At 36.9% G+C, this 20,288-nt stretch overlaps 1 protein-coding gene across 1 annotated transcript; it reads right to left on the bottom strand.

Annotated features, from left to right (window-relative positions):
- Positions 1-10,415: 10,415 nt before the first annotated feature.
- Positions 10,416-19,839, bottom strand: LOC131437630 (transient receptor potential cation channel subfamily V member 5). Its single transcript, XM_058607102.1, has 6 exons — positions 19,342-19,839; positions 17,961-19,187; positions 17,754-17,905; positions 17,421-17,694; positions 10,803-11,045; positions 10,416-10,685 (listed from the first exon to the last, which is right to left on the bottom strand). Exons 1-6 carry the CDS (start codon positions 19,738-19,740, stop codon positions 10,545-10,547), a joined length of 2,436 nt encoding a protein of 811 aa, XP_058463085.1. The 5' UTR covers positions 19,741-19,839; the 3' UTR covers positions 10,416-10,544.
- Positions 19,840-20,288: the final 449 nt, after the last annotated feature.

The following is a 20,288-nucleotide window of genomic DNA, read 5'->3' as shown; positions in this document are numbered from 1 at the left end:
ATTAAAAAAAAATTCGAGATGACACTAAATCTCGACGATTCATGTAACTCTAAGACTTTCAGCTTCCAAATTTTTTTTCGATTTCGGATATTTCATGTAAAAAGATAAAAGTTCAGGTGTGTAATGTCAGAGACATAACTGCATGTCGTGAATACAAATAAAACTGACACTGTTACTTCATACTTTCGAATATAAATTAGTTGATCGATAGTGTGAATTGCGCAATTTGAGAATTTTGATGTCGATTATTTCATTTCGGTTTTCAATATTTTAGTAAAAGATACTATCAAAATGCTGTACGAGATTAATTTCTGGCATCCAAATAGAGCCAAATTGTATGATTTTCTAAGATATTAAACATTTATTGGATATAAACGATTTTAAACACTGTTGTGATTTTAGAACTGTGAAAATTGCAAAAAAAAACTGATCAAATTATCTTAGATATGCACTACACTGATAATTTTAATTTTCGATTTACAAGGAAGCAATCTTTATAGTTCTTTAGGTAACATTTAGAGCCATTAGAACGGCTGATTTATCAGAATGTTCCACATTGTTGTCCATTTTCCGTTGTATTTTGCTCCAATGCAAACGACCACCAACAGGATGATGTAATCGATCTTCTTCGAAGGGAAACTGGCTCTGTAACCTGAGCGTTTGAGGTTTTATAGAACGCTTAAGGTCTGCTCTCATTACTAAATGCGAAAGCCTTGACGACTGCTGCTCCCGACGATTGAAGTCCAAATGAGAGCATTGCCGACTGCTCCACCTGACATCCGAAGTCCAAGTGAAAGCATTGACGACTGCTCCACCTGACGATTGATGTCCCAATGAAAGCACGACCTAAGCGTTTGAGGCTTTATACCACGCAAAAGGTTTGCTTTCATTGCCAACTGCTCCACCGGACGACTGAAGTACAAATGAGAGTTGCGACCTGATCGTTTGAGGTTTTTAACCAAGCAGAAGGTGCACTCTCCGAAGCTGCTGGTTGATTAAATCATTCCCACGATGTCTGCTTCCACCCAACGCACAAAAAGAAATGATCGATTTTCGACCACGGATCCCCTTTTATACGCAGTCAGTTGAAGATATGTGTCTGACTACCTCGAAATCGTCGTTCTTGCTCGAAAAATCCAAGTGAAAGTAAAGATTTTTTCGCGTTGTTTTTTAAATTTTGAGAAAACCTATTTTTTTAATTGTTTGTGGTTATCTCACACTGTTCAAAATGTTATCCCAAATTCCTGATCATATTTTTGATGAAATAGTTAAAGAATTATGTTGCTGCCATCAATACATGTCAAGATATTCACGATTAAGTTCTGCCCATTCTCCTATATGGCTAATTTTGAAAAGGCACCCCATAGTAAAGTAAGTCGTATTCACGACAAAAAATGTTTTTATGAGACTGTTTTGAAGAAAAAGAAAGGCATTATCACACCACTAGGTGGATTAAGAAGGGTTTTTTCGGTTGCACTCACCATAAATTTTTACCAACCGTTGCACCGTCTTTTACCAATATCACACATCAGTTGCAGACATCCGTATCGTTTTCTTTATAGCGTGTACGAAATATAACAAAGCGAATAAGTTCGTGTTATGTTTTCTTCTTCCACGTTCGGTGTTGTACATATTCTCATTCTATATGATGATTTGAAAACTTTGACAAGATTTGTGAAAATCGGTTCAAGCATCGCTGAGAAATCGAAGTGAGTAGTATTTTTGGACTTTTTCTTCACTAACAAGTTCTGCAGACTAGAAAATTTTATCAGACAGTTTTATGGGATCTGTACCTGTTTTAGGCCATGGTAATTTCCCACTTATCACGCTTTAGTTCGGGAACCGGAAGTCGAATCCGCATACAATGTTCTAGAATTTTTATGAAACTATAAAACCTTTCAAAAAAATCACTCACGCTATCTTTTGCACATTTTATCCCATAAATCCGGAACCGGAAGTCAGATCCAAACAAAATTCAGAAGTTTTTTTTATGAGATGATAAGAACTTTCATTGCTAATCTAAGTTTGTAAAAATCGGTTCAGTCATCTCCGAGGTAGTGCAAAAAACAACGTTACATAGAGACATTCCCTAGAATCGTTGTCAGCAAACACCAACAGTGTACGTAGATTCAATCGAACTTTAATCGACAGACCTATAATCGAAACAGACAATTTGGTAAACGCTTCGTACGGAGACGAGACAAATTAAATAAATTCTGTTAATTTCGCATTAATGTGTAACAAGATTAGAGCTTGGTCACAGAAGTCTGGTCTGTTTATTATGCAAAACAGAATTGTTATTCAATCGAATCGATTTTCATCCTATATTTCAAATCAATGTAACAAACCACAACAAAACCCGATGCCGCATTGTGCTACTCAAAAGCCAGTAATTGCAATCCTACCAGGTATTAGCCAAGAACAATCAAACTAAGGAAACCTCCTCGACCAAAACATAGTTTGACACTTGTAGATGGCGCTTTTCAATCATTTCGATACGTTTATAGTACCGTGCAGCTAAAATCAATTATTTAAAATTTCATCTGAACATGATATTGCACCTTTTATTAAAACCAAAAACCAACCAGTATGCCTATGGCCTGTTGATTAAGTTTTAAATCCGGGTCACGGCCTGCATCCTTCATCATAGTTACCGTGACGCTCAGTATAAATAATTCAGTTCCAATCTGTGCTAAAGCGAGGGTATGACCCGGTAGTATTAAATCACATTAGATACAGAACAAGAAGAAGAGGGCAATAAGGAGGCCCGCTATTGACGTGGAAAACTATCATCTTGCATATCGCCATAATTAAGGATCATTAACAGCCAACCGTTATTTCCAGCCGTGATACCATTATTGAAAGGACGAGGCTGACACGAGTGCTGGTGAGGGTTTCAAGCCTCTTGGGATATCCTTTTATTGCAGTAAATACTTGAATCACTTGAAATAAGCTGTTGGTTGCCTGAAATCGTTCGGGTGGAGCGATGGTGTCACGCAACAGGAACTCGTCACACTTCGAATCATGTCACAAAATAACAATGAAGTTCATTACTATCGCTTATGAAAGTCAATCATTACTATATATTCAAAATAGTCAAAACACTAGAGCCAAAACGAATTGATTCAATAGTTATTGCGTTATGTTATTTACAGAATTTACCTTTACAGAAAACGTGAAGTGGTCGTAAAAAAACCTTTTCCTAATCCACCCAGTGATATGATAATGTCATTCTCTTGTCATTGGAACAGTCTCATTAAACATGTCTTACTTTTTTACAAGGATAATTTCTGCTCTAATTTGGGCTTTTTCATACAAATTCCTTCAAATTGATTTGGATAGTTTACAAAAGCGTACTTCAGCGAAATAATTGTGTGGATGGAAAAAATGGATTTCTTGATTACGTCACTTGTACGATTATATCCCCGGAACCAGAAAAGAGCCAGAACTACTTGATCTTTGAACCTGATCAACAGCCCAATATAAGTCTCGAACGATCCCAAAATTATAGAAATCGAATCATCCGTATCCGAGAAAATTATGAGTTTTGTCGTTCACATCACTTATACTATTACATCACCGAAACCGTAAAGGACAGCCATTCGATCTTCGAACATGATCCACTCAACATTACTCAACCATCACCGAAAAAATTGAGTGATAAAGAAAATCTTCGAAAGGTGCACACACATACATTCCGGTCTCGATGAGCTGAGTTAAACGGTTTATAACACTAGGAGTCTCCGGAACTCTGATCAATCGTTTTTTCGGAAATTATAAACAGCAACATAAAACAGAAGAAACAAATCATCGTTTCATACATAACCCCTACACCCTACAAGAACTTAAGTACGATTCAGACGGTCCGGCTTCTTTCGTCACCGTTACCGGAACGTCAACGTCCGTCACCGTCATTCTGATTCACACGATCCGGTTTTCTATCCGTGTCCGTCATGTCATTTTCTTACATGCAGAATTTGAAGAACTTAGTTTTGCACAATTTTATTCCACTAATACAAAATCTGGGAGCTTTTGAAGCCAATCGATCTGTTGTTGTCCTACCTTTTAATCGAATAAATAACTTTCAAAATTAACTAGAAAGAGGAAAAAAACAAAACAATCAGTTCCACTCAACAACGTAACGTACTTTGCAAATCTACTGATAAGTTTAATTACTTATATGTGGTATATTTTGTTTAAAAGTGGGATCTTGACACCGAATACATACATAACAGCCCGTCAAATATTCTTTCGGAGAAATGTTGACGGAGCTTGCCGTTGACGGACGTTGACGTTCCGAATCTCTGCTGGATCGTGTGAATGCGCAAAGGGAAAACTCATTTGACTAATTTTGACGGAGGCTGATGTTCCGGTGACGGTGGCGGAAGAAGCCGGATCGTCTGAATCGTACATTATTCTGCATCTATTGTATGCTTTTCGATCAAAGAAGGCCACGTGTGAAACACATCAATATGAAATTTACTGTAGTCATCTATATGGTAGTCCTCTACTGTAAGAATGAGATGAAAAAATTTACAATTTTATTTTCACTTCACTCATTTTTCCACTTGATTTTATCACGCACATTTTTTCCCATAAATACGTTTATTTCATAGGCAATATGCATAAGTTTTTCTTCGCCGTGGCATCATATTATCATATTATCGTATCATATTAGTATGTTGGTATTCATTAGTTAATCTAAACTTTGTTTTTATTAAGCGATTTGGTACTATAAATTACTTTAAATAAAATACATGAATTTTGTACATGATCTTATAACTATTTCAGGTTTGTTTGTATCAGTTCATCACTTTTATTCAATACTAGCTGAATTACCCGGTGTTGCTCGGAAATGTACATGTACATCCGTACATGTTCAGGTTGCGCACGGCCAGTGTCCCATCTCAGATCTTACAATAATCATAGTTTTCACGGCATTCTAGTCCAATCGTGTCAGTTTTATGTTTTTATGTTTTTCGTTGTTTGGGGCACTTGCTACACTCCCTCCCTTGAAATAACTTTCTTTTTATAACAGTTTTTATTCAGGCCAATTTGCGTATATATATAAGCTTTACGTGGCCGATTGACCCATGTTTTTGTTACACAATATGATTTTTTCATTGTTGGATCTCGTTGTCACCCTTCTTCTAAGGGGAGAGGAGCTTCCATTTCCTTCTAGCGAAGATTGGAGGTCACTTTGTCTGTGCCTCATATCATCCATTGCTACATCGTTGGAGTTTTGAGTGGTTTTCGCTTCCTTGTTGATCGCAGTCTTGGGTTCATTGCTAGTTGCTGTAGATGCGCTTTGTACATTGATGGAAGTTGGTAGTTGGTGTTTTTGAAACAGGAGCACTGCATTCACTAGTTTCCGTTGTTGAGCGGTTGCCCTTGTTTTTTGTTTGAAAATGTCCTTCTCGCAGTTTTAGTGCAAGGTTTGCGTAGTGTGCAAGTTGTTCACAAAACTGACATGTGACCAGTTGATTTTCATACGTAATCAGCGTTTTACACGGATGTGTCCCGTCTTGATCACAAATAATGTAAGATGGAATTGATTTACGTAGTTGCATGCGGTACATTCGTACGCCATTCCGGACACCCGGAAAAAAATTCCACCATACTTCCCTTTCGATGGAAAGAACTTCACCGTACTGCGATATACTTTCCCGAACGATCTGATCGCTGGTCTGCGGGGGAAGGTCATGCACGCGTACTTCTATGGCATTGTCCACCAAGTACACAGGGATTTTATATTTAACATTGTCATGATCAACACTGTGCACCCCGTTATTAACCGAAGCAAATGCAATTGCATCTCTTTCACGTTTAAACATAATGTACACACAGTTAGACGCCTTGTTGAATTGAATCTCACTTACATCATTAACCTTTAGATGCATTCGTTCCTTAAGCAAGATTTCAATTTCGGTTGTTACTGGTCTAACTTTGCAGCGCTTGAAATCAATAGAAATTGAATTAGGTCTTGTAGGTCAAGTTTCAGTTTTAACAAAATCGCATTTACCCATTTCGTACACTCTATCGTTCACTGCATTGTATTGTCTTTCTTTTTGTCGTCTCGACCGTAAGAAATTTTCGACTGAGTCGGATGAGATGCGAGCACAAACTGAAATAATCTTATATTTTCTTTTGATATAACAGATCGGCTGAAAAGTTCGTATCGTTTCTATGAGAGGGCGCCACTAGAATTAAATCCATACCATTTTCAGTTAGTACCAACCTTCAAAAGATACGTGTATAAATTTGACAGCTGTCTGATTATTAGTTTGTGAGATATTGCATTTTGAGTGAAGCTACTTTTGTTATTGTGAAAAAATGGAAAAAAAGGAATTTCGTGTGTTGATGAAACACTACTTTTTGATGAAAAAAAGTACCGCGGCAAAGCAACAATTCGTAAGTGGTTTGCAAAATTTCGTACTGGTCATATGAGCACCGAAGACGATGAACGCAGTGGACGTCCAAGAGAGGCTGTTACCGATGAAAACGTGAAAAAAATCCACAAAATGATTTTCAATGACCGTAAAGTGAAGTTGATCGAGATAGCTGACATCCTAAAGATATCAAAGGAACGTGTTGGACATATTATTCACGATTATTTGGATATGAGAAAGCTTTGTGCAAAATGGGTGCCGCGTGAGCTCACAATCGATCAAAAACAACAACGAATTGATGATTCTAAGCAGTGTTTGGAGCTGTTATATCGAAATAAAACCGATTTTTTTCGTCGATATATAACAATGGACGAAACATGGCTCCATCACTTCACTCCGGAGTCCAATCGACAGTCAGCTGAGTGGACTGCACGCGATGAACCGAACCCAAAGCGTGGAAAGACTCAACAATCGGCCGGTAAGGTTATGGCGTCTGTATTTTGGGATTGGCATGGTATAATTTTCATCGACTACCTTGAAAAGGGAAAAACCATCAACAGTGACTATTATATAGCGTTATTAGAGCGTTTGAAAGACGAAATTTCAAAAAACGGCCTCATTTGAAGAAGAAAAAAGTTTTGTTTCATCAAGACAATGCACCGTGTCACAAGTCGATGAAAACCATGCTGAAATTGAACGAATTGGGCTTCGAATTGCTTCCTCATCCACCGTATTCTCCAGATTTGGCTCCCAGTGACTTTTTCCTGTTCTCAGACCTCAAGAGAATGCTCGCTGGTAAAAAATTTAGAAGCAATGAAGAGGTAATCGCTGAAACTGAGGCCTATTTTGAGGCAAAGGACAAATCGTACTACAAAAATGGTATCGAAAAGTTGGAAGATCGCTATAATCGCTGTATCGCCTCTGATGGCAATTATTTTGAATAATAAAAACGAATTCTGGCAAAAAAATGTGTGTTTCTATTAAACGATACGAACTTTTCAGCCGAACTGTTAATAGTATTTGTCAAGAAGTATCGTTTCTCGTCGAATAAATTTTATATTTAACTCCCCTTTTTTAGTGAGCTTACTACAGCTCTTTTCCATGAGGACAACTTCTGAGTAGTGTAGAAAGTGCTCTGTGCTCTTCAAAAAGTATCGATACCCACATTTTGGTACATGCGCCAAACTTAGTGACGATTTGTTTGGTTGTTTCATAGTTGTGCTGAAACATGCAAACACTCGCGTTCATAGGCAGATAAATATTATTGTCCTATAGTTCCTTGCATTTCCGGGCAAAATAGAACCAGATCTTTTGAAAATAATTACAAAATTTCCGTTGCATTCAAATTAACAATAGCAATACTATTCAGCACGACCTTCAAATTCTTGCTTATTTCACAAAATATGGGAGATGAAAACTGATTTTCAAGACCCTCTTCTCCAAGTCTGAATACTTCCTCCTCTCTTGTTTGTAGACAAATAAGGAAATGTTACAATAAGCATCCTACACCTCTGCCATTAATATCCATGCTCATCGAGAAATATAAAAAAAATACGCTTATGACCACATCTGAATTGTAAAAAGTACCTGTGCTAAGTTTGGTGATAATTTACGGAGTTGTTAAGGAACTTTGCTGTTATATACAAACAATTTGACTTCCAGCTTCTCTATTAGGGACAATTGCTATGCATTAACGCGTATAAATATTTTTACGATCATCTTTTAGTTGTTATAATTATCTGTGCCTGTCGAAAAATGTCGATTGTTCGCAAACTACTGTAAACCCACCCACCCCATTAAAATATCAAACCTATGAACATAAATAATAACATGTGCCAAGTTAGGTGTGGTACTGCTGTACTTAGCAAGAAGTATCATTTTATGGAAAATTCTGTCAACTTCACATTAAACTTCCTTTTTTAGAGGCACTCATTATATTCACCCCTTTTCCCCCAAAACCCCTCCGCCCCACAAATATCCTTAAGACCTTGTTTGAGTTTTTCTAAATGAATGCATGGTCTTCAAAAAGTATCGATTCTCTTTAAATTAGATAAATTTCGAAATTGCCCCCCCCCCCCCTATATTAAGGAGGCTTGCTACATACTTTATCCCCTAAAAAAATCCTAATCATCTCTAAAAAGCAAGAAGTATCTGGGCCAAGCTTGATAGCAATCCGTTGAGTAGTTCCGGAGTCATGCCATTACAAACACTAAAACACTAAACCCCCCCTTTTTTAAAGGCATTTGCTAAATTCATCCCCATGTAATCATATCTACGGTATGTAAAAAGTATCGATTCTCTCCAAATTAGATAAATTTTGTCTTGACCCCCTGTTAAGGACACTTGCTACGCTCTCTTCTTCATAAAAAAAACCCTTATGATCATCTCTAGAGAGCAACAAGTTTCAGTGCCAAGTTTGATAGCAATCCGTTTACTAGTTTCGAGCGATATGCCGTTACAAACATTACACTCCTCTTTTTATAGGCACTTTATAGGCAAATGTTTTTATGGTCTTCAAAAAGTATCGATTCTCGTCAAATTAGATAAATTTAGTCATGACTCCCCTTGTTAAGGACACTTACTACTCTCCCTCTCCCACTAAAATATCCTTATGACCATCTCTGAAGAGCAAGAATTGCATGTGTAAAGTTTGATAGCGATCCGTTCAGTACATTCGGAGTTATGCAATTTCAAACATTACATCCCCCTATTTGAAGACACTTGCCACATCCATCCCCCATCTAATCATATCTAAGGTATGCGAAATGTTTCTATGGTCTGCGTTATGCGTTTGAACGTATCGATTCTCGTCAAGTTATATGCATTTTTTCATACCCCCCTGTTAATGACACTTGCTACGCTCCCTCCCCTATAAAAATACTTCTTGAACCATCTGAAATGCAAGAAGTACCTGTGCCAAGTTTGGTGTCAATCCGTCCAGTAGTTCCGAAGTTATGGCGTTACAAACATATATATATATATTGATATATATATATATATATATATATATATATATATATATATATATATATATATATATATATATATATATATATATATATATATATATATATATATATATATATATATATATATATATATATATATATATATATATATATATATATATATATATATATATATATATATAAGATAGCTGGCTATTGGTTGAACTCATGGAAGAGAAAGGGGTCTAACATAAAATAAAATTTAAATTTAAACTCCAATGGACTTAATGAAATGATAAAGTAATAAGGAAGGTCACGACAGTAAGAATGTCGCGAATTGGGACATTGGATAGTCTACCTTGGGTAGGCAAAGAATTTATTAGTTGAGATCTGACATCACGATACTCCACGCATGTCCAAACGACATGATCAATATCGCGATAACCTTCGCCACAAGCACAATGATTGGTCTCGGAAAGTCCAATTCGAAGGAGATGTGCATCTAACGTGTGGTGATTGGACATGAGTCTGGGTATCACACGAATGAAGTCCCTACTCACATCCAGTCCCCTGAACCATGCCTTTGTCGATATTTTAGGACTAATTGAGTGCATCCACCGACCCAGATCATTTTTATCCCAAGATGCTTGCCAGCTGGCAAGAGTTCTTTGGCGAGACGCGCTATAGGATTCGTTGAAAGCAATCAGTCTCTCATAAATTTCTCCCTCATTCGCACCACGTTTGACTAAAATATCGGCTCTTTCTTCGCCTGAAATGGAGCCATGAGCCGAGACCCAAACTATTGTGATTTGATAATCATTATTCAATATGTCGTTTATAACATCAAGCTCGTCTAAATAATATTTTTTTCTCTGAAGTGACTTCCATAAAATAGCTTACATTCACTTCCCTTTATTTTCACCGTGAAGTGATACCGATAATAAGGGCCATCGTTGTTTGACTCTTTTACCCTACCTGCTTTTTGCCAGGGGAAATGTAAACGTATCACAATATTTATGAAAAGATTACTTTTCAAGGATATAAGCCTATTCAGTGGTAGGCTTTGCAGTTGGTTTCAATGAAAACTTGTAGCACACGGTCTTGGCTTCTTGAAATGAATTTGCTAACAATGAATGGTGAATTTTATTGCTAATGATCAAACAATTTGACTAGACAACAAATAATGTACAGTACAACCAAATCGAAACTAGGCTACATTCGCGAACTTCTCCATGATTAAACGTCGCTGTTCAGCTCGGGTTTCCCTTTCAGTTTGCCGCTTTTTCTTCAATCGCTCGTGGACCCTTTTCATTTCAAGAATCTCTTTCATCTCTTCCTTATCCTCATCCTATGTCAAGCCGAACCAAAAAAAAGAAACAAGAAATAAGAAAACAATTTTTATTAAGTACGCAAAACCAACAGGCAACCATTAAAGCTGCCATGAATGTTTAATAGTGCTCATTACAGTCATGCTTAAACGTAGCACCAGAGCCCGCCGTCCGTCCGACATTGGTTCACTGTATCCCATGAGATTCTTCAGTCTCTCGGCCGGGGGCACACCTCGCTCGACCACCAGCACGATCCGGGCCCACTGACGCTGCCATTCATTTTTCGTTTCCGCAATTTTTGTGTACGTGTTACCCATCATTGCAATCAACAAGTTGACAAGCAGTACAGCTACGATCACCATGTAGATGACGAACAGGACCTTCAGAAACGACAAGAAACAAAATTGTCATCAAATTGTAAGGTTAATTGATTAAGAATTGGAAATAAATTGCCTTTTTTCTATTGAAAAATATCACCGCGCAGGACTCGACATAAATTTCAATAATTTCCAGATTGATTTGAGTAAATCGCTTCTATGTGGTAACATTTACGGAACCAATAGTATCAGCAATAATACATTTGAACTTGATCATTAAAATTTTTTCAGCTTTCAAACGAGCTCAAGTTTGTTAAAATCGTAGAGTTATATATGATAATCTTTCAGTTTGATCATCAAATGGTAGGGCGCCCTTCGCATGTATCTACGTGGGTCTATTGATAGCTAGTTTACACTTCCTTGGGACTTTTCTTACACTTCCTAAGAGTTTTCATATCGCGTTGAATCCAGTGATTATTGAATGTTTTCGATTGCGTGGAAAATAAAATTATTATTGCGTCCCTTGCCCTCGGCATGTAAGAGCTAAAGCAGTTATTATATATATCGTTGAATTAAAATAAAATTATTGCGCCCCGGAAATAAATAGTTTGTGCGGGACTAAACTGAACAAAAAAGTATGGCTAAACCGGAAGCATAATTTTCGACTTGAAATTTTTTACGGATTCTTGAAACATACCTAAATATTGATATCTATATTTCTATTCTAATTTATACTATATATGAAATTTTGATTTACATAAAATTTTCCGAAAACGTTCATTATATGTAGTGAAACAATAAAATTTCCTTCCATAGCTACTCAAAAGTAAGTTTCAGTAAGTAAGTTGGCGAAAAAACAACGGTGGAGAGCATCACACAAAATCAGCCGTTCTAATGGCTCTAAAAGTTTTCTGAAGAACTATGAGGGTTTGTTGTTCGCAAACCGAAGTTAAATATCCTCAGTTTAGTGCAAATCTAGAACAGTTTGGTTTGATTCGTGCACTTTTCGCTGTGTGAAATTCACAGTAATCGAGATCAAGTGAAGCCTCTTTGTTTTTGCGAAAAATGTTCCAGAGTTTAATGTCGTAGAGAATTACGCAATTTGACCCTTCTGAATGCTAGAAACGAATCCCTACAGCATATTGATAGTTTCTTTCAATAAATTATGCAAATCCGAAATGAAATAATCGATATTAAAATTCTGTTTGCGGCTATTTTTATTATAAAGAACTATACTGGTTATTTCATAATATTTGTGTTTCAGAATGTTTAATGTAACTAATCTGTACTTTAGTTTAGGTGCATCGTTTCAAATTCTAGTAGTGAAAAAGGGGAATGCTTGAATAATTCATACAATTGATCAACTAATTGATATTCGGAAGTGTTAGGGAAGTTTTGAAGATTTCTTTTTATCTTCTACGACAGTTTGAATTTTAAAAGCTTGTATTTTCAAAATTGGAAGTTGGAATCGAACAAAATTCACCATAAGTTATATAAAATTTGAATTGTTGTTTATTAAATTCGTTTCTTTTAGCTTCACTATTTCCGATATTTCCGGACACGGAATCAAAATCGGTCTAGCCATCTCTTAGATCTCGAGCTCTTTGTTGACAACACACATACAGACACAGGCACATACACATACACGCTCGGACATTTGCTCAGTTCGTCGAGCAGAACCGATTGGAATATAACACTAACAAGGTAAAAATCCGTCTTATTTGAACAATCCTTGCAAAAAAAATATTACAAGGAGCTTGGACTGGAGACTATTTTCTCAAAATTTCAAGTCTTTAACTGCCATATTAACGGGGCGAGGGTCGTCCAATTGATTTTAATTTTATTTGATTTTTGAAGCAGTAGTGTGGCTGCTGCGAAAGATTTAAAGCAAATCAGGGATGATTTAGGCAATGTCAGGAAGGTTTACATTTTTTTTACAATTTCTTATACTATAAATTACTTGAAAATTTTGAAACATATTTTTTGTCTCTTCCGGTTTTCGTACCGCTCTGGAATTTTAGAATGAAATAAATTATTTTTGGACTTCGGTTTCATATTTCCTAAACATTCTAAAATAATATATCAATCAACCACGCGTCCCCATTAAAGTTCTATTAGAAGGCACATGGTGCATAACTACTAGAACTAAGCACTATGAATTTCCTTCCAATAAAGCTCCAATGGAAACGCATGATTGATTGTTAATTTTTTAAATAAAATAATACGTAATTTCTCTACACGATTGATGAATAAATAATATATAATATTATTACACTTTTTTTATAGAAATCTTATTGATTTAAGCACGTGTACACACTTGCTTGCAAGAACAAATTTGAGCGTGTACCAGAGGGGGCAAGTGCCAGTAGTAGCAAAGACTAAGGGGGCTCCGGACAGGACCACCAAAGCAAAAAAAGACATTCAGTTAGTTAGGGGCACACAAAAAAAATCTTTCCCCCGGGCCCATTAATACGTAAAAGCGACACTGGTTTTGTTCTTCCATCAATTATAGCTGTCATATTCTAACGATTGTATTGCCAAAAACGAACCATGCTATAATTGATCTGTAGTAAAATGCCACGAAACAGGGAGTTCAGAAGATTTTATCTGTTGTACTAATTCGATTACAATATCGAGCTTAGTTTTGTAAAGGTACCTCCTTCTTCTTTCGACTGATTACACCAATTTTGGACAACGGTGCTCGTTTTTGTCGCGTTCGATATTAGTATACCTATTTCCAGCATTCCGTTGAGGTGTTGATTATATTTTGATGTATGAGGTATACACCCTTATTTTTGTTTACGAACATCATTCGTACGAACGAAAAGTCCCATTCTCGTTTATGGACGGATAGACGAAATGCCGTGGTTTCAATTCGTCAGTTTAATGTTGCAAATCAATCGTTCGAACACATTGAAAAAAGGTTAACTGATTTCCAATAAATTTATTTTCGAAACTAAAGGTGATTTGCAATCAAATCATAACTTTGTGTTTTGCATAGAACATTTAGAAAGCATAGCAGTCATAGAAAAATGTTGTTTTTTTCTGGCGAGCCTTCGCCTTTTACATCTATTAGGTACTTTATGGAAAATACGCCATGGGTAAACATGCTTTATTTTATACTAGCTGACCCGTCGAACTTCGTCTCGCTCAAAAATATATTTGTTCGAATTTGTCTTCGGAAGGCAGAATTGTCAAATGACTAAGCGGTTAAAATTTCTCTCCATTATTTTTCTGATTACCTAATCTACAATCAACGGAATTCGACACACATTCGCTTTAGCCCAAAAAAGAAATATCACAAAAAATTAATGAAATTCTTCTGTTAAGCAAAAATTAAGCAAATGCACAGATTGTAATCTCATTCTTTGAGTCAATGCCTCAAACTGAGATCCCTCTCTAATGGCTTCGACATAATGGATATAAGGTACCACATTGTCTGTTCCAGACGTGACTCTTGCTTACGATAATCGATAAAAAAAGTTAACTAACCAGAATTTTGTATTGATAAATTTCACACAATGTTGAAGAGTTTCTCTTCTAGAGTTGTTCATTCGTAGGATATATTTACAATTTGTATTTAACCCAAGTAACCAAAAGTTCATAATAAAATGTCAAAGTATTCAAAACAGACCGTTTTTAAGGAATTACTCATACTTGAATGACGCAACAAAACAAACTTTGAAGCAGTTTCTTGTACAGCTTTTAAGCAGCGAGAAAGTTTTTTTTCTGTTTTTTTTTCAGTTAAAAAAGAGCGTGGTCACGATTACTGGCGATCGGTCAAGTGGAATGGTGTGATTTGTTTAACACAGAGGGCAATAGTGTCCTTCATGCAATTCGAGAAAAAATCAGCTGACTATTGTTTACAATTCGATCTCAGCATTTTTCCAAAATGAGTACCGCGTACGCTTCGCGCTTCAGAGCAGTTTGTTTGTGCTCGCACCCGAATGGTTCCAAAATGACGGAAGCTGCCGCGGCGAAATACATGCAAAATTCGAAACAGTTTGTGAGTAAGTGGATTAATCGTTTTAAAGAGGTGAAAAAAGTCGACGACTTTCCAAATCGCGGTTCTGGCGGTGTAGTGGCGGGAAAACGACGAAAAAGTGATTTGTGACCTGTTTTTGAAGAATCCGACATTAATTTTGCGCGAAAGTGCTTCAAAATTGACCAAAAAAGGTTTAAATATATCGTACGAAAATGTTCGCAGACATTTGATCGCAAATAATTTGAAATTTCGAAGTACTTGGCCCTCTCAGTCGCCCGATGCCAATCCAATTCAGAACGTTTGGGCTCAAATGAAGATGAAACTTGGGAAGAACCGACCATACAATATAAAGCAGTTTGTTCGTCGAATTCATACACTTTGGAGGTCATTTTCAGAAGAATACGCACAAATCTCGCTCAAAGTATGCCTCGAAGGTGACAAGCCATAATTAACGCTGAATGGGATTGCACTTGCTATTAATGTATTTGCATGTAAGTTTTTGATCTAATAAAACATTATTCAAAAGTATTTTCGTGTTGAGTATTTTCATTTTCTCACAACAGTGACCACGCTCTTATGTAACAGACTGTAAGTTCAATATGCTAAAAAGTGCCACGCATACTTTAGAGCTCTAATAAAGTGGATACTGTTCAGGTATTTTAGAATTTTGGAAAGACGACGCTTAAATTTGAATTTGATATTGATCTTACCGATGTGAACATTCTTTACAGAATATGAAATAGAAAATGGCAGTCACAATCCATTTTGGTAATCATCTTGAAAGAGTACGAAACGATCATCATCTAATTACCACTTATTATGTGCACTTCTTACAATCTAAAACATTCGAAAGCAAAATGCAAGGAAAATCTCGTAGTTTGACCTTAGCGCTTCTACCGCACAATCTATTCATTGGTTCCTTCAAAAAATTTCTGATTTGTTAAACTTACGCTCGCAATGACCAATACTACTCATCTGACTCCATTACACACAATCCATCAACTGTTAAACGATATCAGAATATCAGATATTTCTCCTGCCTGCAGTATACAGTCATAGGCATTCCGCCAATTCATTTAGCAAGCAATAATTTTGACATTAATTAAGCTCGTGGCTCGAAATGAAGAATCATATTGATCAAGTATGCATGTGAAATCTCCACACACAACATCTCGTTGCGCACCAAACAATTTTTTCAACGATCTAGTATTCTTTCCTTCGACGGCCAAGCACTTATGCTACTCGCTGTGCGCCAAACATCAATCGTAGATCTAGCAATCATTGGCGACTCTTTCAGTGGAAAATTCCATTGTCCATATAACAAATTTTATGGATTTTTCGTAGTTTTCCTAATTGTTTTGATGTACGAACCCGGTGGGGGTAGAAACTGATCAAACGAAAAAAAGAATCCTGTAAATCCGTCTATCCGTTTTTAAGTGATGCGATTACAAAGGATGGCCTCTGCATTTATATATATATATATATATATATATATATATATATATATATATATATATATATATATATATATATATATATATATATATATATATATATATATATATATATATATATATATATATATATATATATATATATATAGATTAAATGCATGATTTGACCAATGTAATAAATATGTAGACTAACGAAAACGTGAAAAAATTACAAGAAAAATGCAACATATTTTTCGCAGATACTAGGACTGCTATTTTAAATGCTTTTTTTACTTTGCAGGAAGTTTAATTTGAAAATTTTATTTACCAACTTGGTCCTGAGTACGATATTTATTTATTATGTATCAGTTCCTTCATGCTTGGAAACTTCCTAAAAAAAACTACCTGCACTGCCGATCCTTCTTTTGCACAAGAGTCGCGTTCGGACACATTCGAGTGAAAATAAGACTGGCTTGTTCGCATTCGTTCGAAAGTATGTGTTCGTTGAATAGTTGATACGGACGCCAGCAAGCATGATGATACAAAATCAGCCAAATAAAAAATGATATCAAACATTTTAAATTACAACTCAAGTCTGTACCAGAACTGATAGTTTAAAGTTGGATGGGCGTTGTTTTTATGCATGTATGATGTTTAAAAGTGTGATCGATTCGAACGTAAACGGGAATACGAATTTGATATACTTTCGAACGTATCGCATAAGGCCGTAAACAAGAATGAGGGTGATTGTACGCATCCTTATTACATTATAGGTTTAGCAAAACTCGAACTAGCACACGGATAAATCTGTGATAGCTTGAAACTGACTATTTGATAAATCGCACACTAAAATTTTGATCTTTTAAGCTTAGCTTTTTGCAGTTACAATCGAAAGTTTTCTAAAAATACAGCGTAGAACCTACAAATAAACTTCCAATAGAAAATTGCATTGATTTTTAGCGTAATTCGTTTTAATACTTCAAAAAGGTTCTACATGCCCGATCAATTTCCGATTCTTACCTTGGCGCACCCTTCGTGAGCAGTGTTTTCCAGTGCACCATAGTAATCACCAAAGTTTGTCAACGACATCAGAAACATCGCTACAATCGATTCCATCGGAGAAGGCATTGGGTTTTCGTTGCCTTCTTCGTCGCTCTTGTACGATAGAAATACGATGTAGTAGGCTTGAGAAAAACCCATCACAAACACCAAATAGATAACAACAAACCGCAGCAGATCACCGATCACCATACGATAAATCATCACCACGAAGGGTCCGACGGTTTTGAATCCTCTGCAACACGGAAAATTAAATAGTTTGTAAATTTTACAATCATGGTAAAGAGTTCCTACCGGCAGAAGAACAGAAAATACGGAGCAGTAGTTAGCATGATCACTACCGCAACGTGATCCTCCATCTCAGTGAAGCAGAGTACCTTCAGGAAAGGCACTACCATCATAATGCAACAAGAAAACAGGAACATAACTCTGGATGGAGCGGTCATCTGAAAACAATGTAATTATGTATGTTCACACTTCACGATAGCTTCAAGTATTTACCAAATTTTCGATAAACATTTTCCTGCCTAAAAACCGTGACTCTCTGAAGGCAGCAATCAAATACAAAAACGATCCAATCAAAATTATTGTTTCGGAAACAAATCGAAGTTTCCCTTTCATTCCTTCGTAGGCCATGGTTGGACATTTTGAGTTGAAGAATAAATTACTTCCCAATGTAGCCGGATCAAAAAAGGTATCCGAAGAATTTAAACTAACAAGTTTTCCCCTAACGAAGGCGGAGTAAGTTGAATTGCTAAAATCTGTTAAATTATCGGCTTTAGACTGAATATTTGTAATGGTTCGATTCGAATCGGTGTCGTCGAATTTCATGGGTCCATTGCGTAGAGTGAAACTCACCAAAGACACGCAGAAGTAACAAAAGAATACAAAGAACTGGCGATAAAATTTGTCTTTTACAAAGGTATTCCATTTTGTTTTCAGCAGATCTATTAATACCCCTTCAAGCAGGTCTAAATGTTCATCCTTATCACCGAATACTACCAAATTCAACGCAGAATCCTTATTGATATTTCCGGTCTCAATATCAATCGTGTCGATTAGGACCAGCGGATAGGCAGCGCATGTTATGCTGCCCAACTGCCAATAGATCTCCCGTTCGATGTTCATGATGTGAAAAAACATTTCCACTCGACCGAGTCTAGCTGCTAACGTCAATGGCGTTAAGTTCTGTAAGTTTCTTATATCCAATGAAGATCCTACTTCATAACCCATATCAAATGTAGATACTTTTTCATAGATCACCAACATGTGCAGCACTGTATTCCCGTTCGAATCCTGGTTGTCTGGATCAGCACCTCTAGCCAAAACCAATCGGTAACATTCTTCTTGGCCTAAACAAGCAGCAAAACTCAACGGATATTCTCCCCAGTACACGTACCCATCGTAGTTAGTCATTGGCAACACACAGATAATTTCCGTCTCGATCGAGTCGTACCGACTTCCTTTTTGATCCTCGGGGCACATGAATGTCCCGCAACAACGTTCATTCACGTCAGATCCACTATCCAATAGGTATTTGACCATGGCCGGATCCTCATTCACGATCGCCAAATGCAGTACACTTTCTCCGTAGTACTCATCGCACATGTAAACATCGTTGATCAATTTCGGGTAAAATCGAAGCAGGCGTTTGGCAAGATCGGCGTGCAAAGAGGTCGCGTTGAGTAGACATAGATGAAGTATCGTCTCACCAACAGCGCCTCTTTCCTGAAACAAAGTAAGCAAACATTCAAAACAAATCGTAACAATCACCACGAACATAAATGAAATAAGCAACAGTTGTTTTACTAGGAGTGAATACCGTAACCTCCTCACGCTCTCTTATGTTGATCACGTTTTGGTGCGCTTGCGTTGTTCTTACCTTTATATTCCAGCACACCTCCCTGTATCCGGATGGATTCCGCTGGTACTCGGCCTCGCTTACATCCGGACATTCCGCGTCGATATCGTAGTCCTCCTCAGGATTTTCCAACGCCCGAATCTCCGGTAGCTGTTTGTGTCGGGGTCTCTCCCGGTTTCTCAACAGTACCAGCTGTGCAACTGGGATATACTTGCCTTTACCTTTATTATACAGGAATGGTTCGACCTTTGTCTTAAGAGCGTGATCTATCTCGGCATACTGTTTGTTTTGGATAGCTCGTTTCATCATGTCCACTAACAAACCACCACCCTTTAGGTTCACAAACTTGTACAGTGCTTGAGTAGAAACCCCGGCCTGCTTTTTTACACCGCTGGTGACATTACTTTCGGTATTTCCCATGCCGCCGAATTGGATTGTTCCTTTTTTTTACCGTTTTACATAACAGTTTCCCGAAACGAAACCAGGAGATAATATGTTTTACTACTAGAGATTTCAAAGCAAATTTTTTTACTAAACACATATCGAACCAACTGCCGAACTTCGTTGCCGTGGCACCTTCGTTATAGTTCAACATTGGCACACGGAAACTGTACCCATTGCTACTGCTGCTGTGATGAAAGAACTCGTTTATGTTTGCGTGGCTAGTGGGTGTAGAGCCTGCTGTTATGTTCATTGAACAAATTTCCGTTCCAAACAGAATATTTCTTTGGCACGTTGGCACGATAATTTTTTAAATCACTTGAATCGAATTATAAAAGTTTTCATCTAAATATTTTTGTTTTACGATTATTAGAAGAAATCGCAGTAGGCGTGTGTGCCAGACACGAAAAATTTTCGAACCCATCTAATTTTTTTCGCGAAATAGAGTTTCCGTCTGTTGTTGGCGAGAGACTCTTTTTCCTAGAGTCGCTCAGTCGCTTCTGCAAATTCCTTACTGGAACCGCCAA

This window comes from Malaya genurostris, chromosome 3 (assembly GCF_030247185.1).
Source record: "Malaya genurostris strain Urasoe2022 chromosome 3, Malgen_1.1, whole genome shotgun sequence".
Classification (NCBI taxonomy): domain Eukaryota; kingdom Metazoa; phylum Arthropoda; class Insecta; order Diptera; family Culicidae; genus Malaya; species Malaya genurostris.
This window is presented reverse-complemented; position numbering and strand designations above follow the sequence as displayed.

Bases quoted from the DNA above. Each gene is read 5' to 3' on its own strand.
- LOC131437630 (XM_058607102.1), bottom strand. From the start codon at position 19,740: ATGGGAAATACCGAAAGTAATGTCACCAGCGGTGTAAAAAAGCAGGCC. The intron at 19,188-19,341 runs GTAAGAACAACG...ACTTTGTTTCAG, and splicing joins AGGTGTGCTGGAATATAAAG to GAAAGAGGCGCTGTTGGTGA. The intron at 17,695-17,753 runs GTAGGAACTCTT...TCCGTGTTGCAG, and splicing joins TATTTTCTGTTCTTCTGCCG to AGGATTCAAAACCGTCGGAC.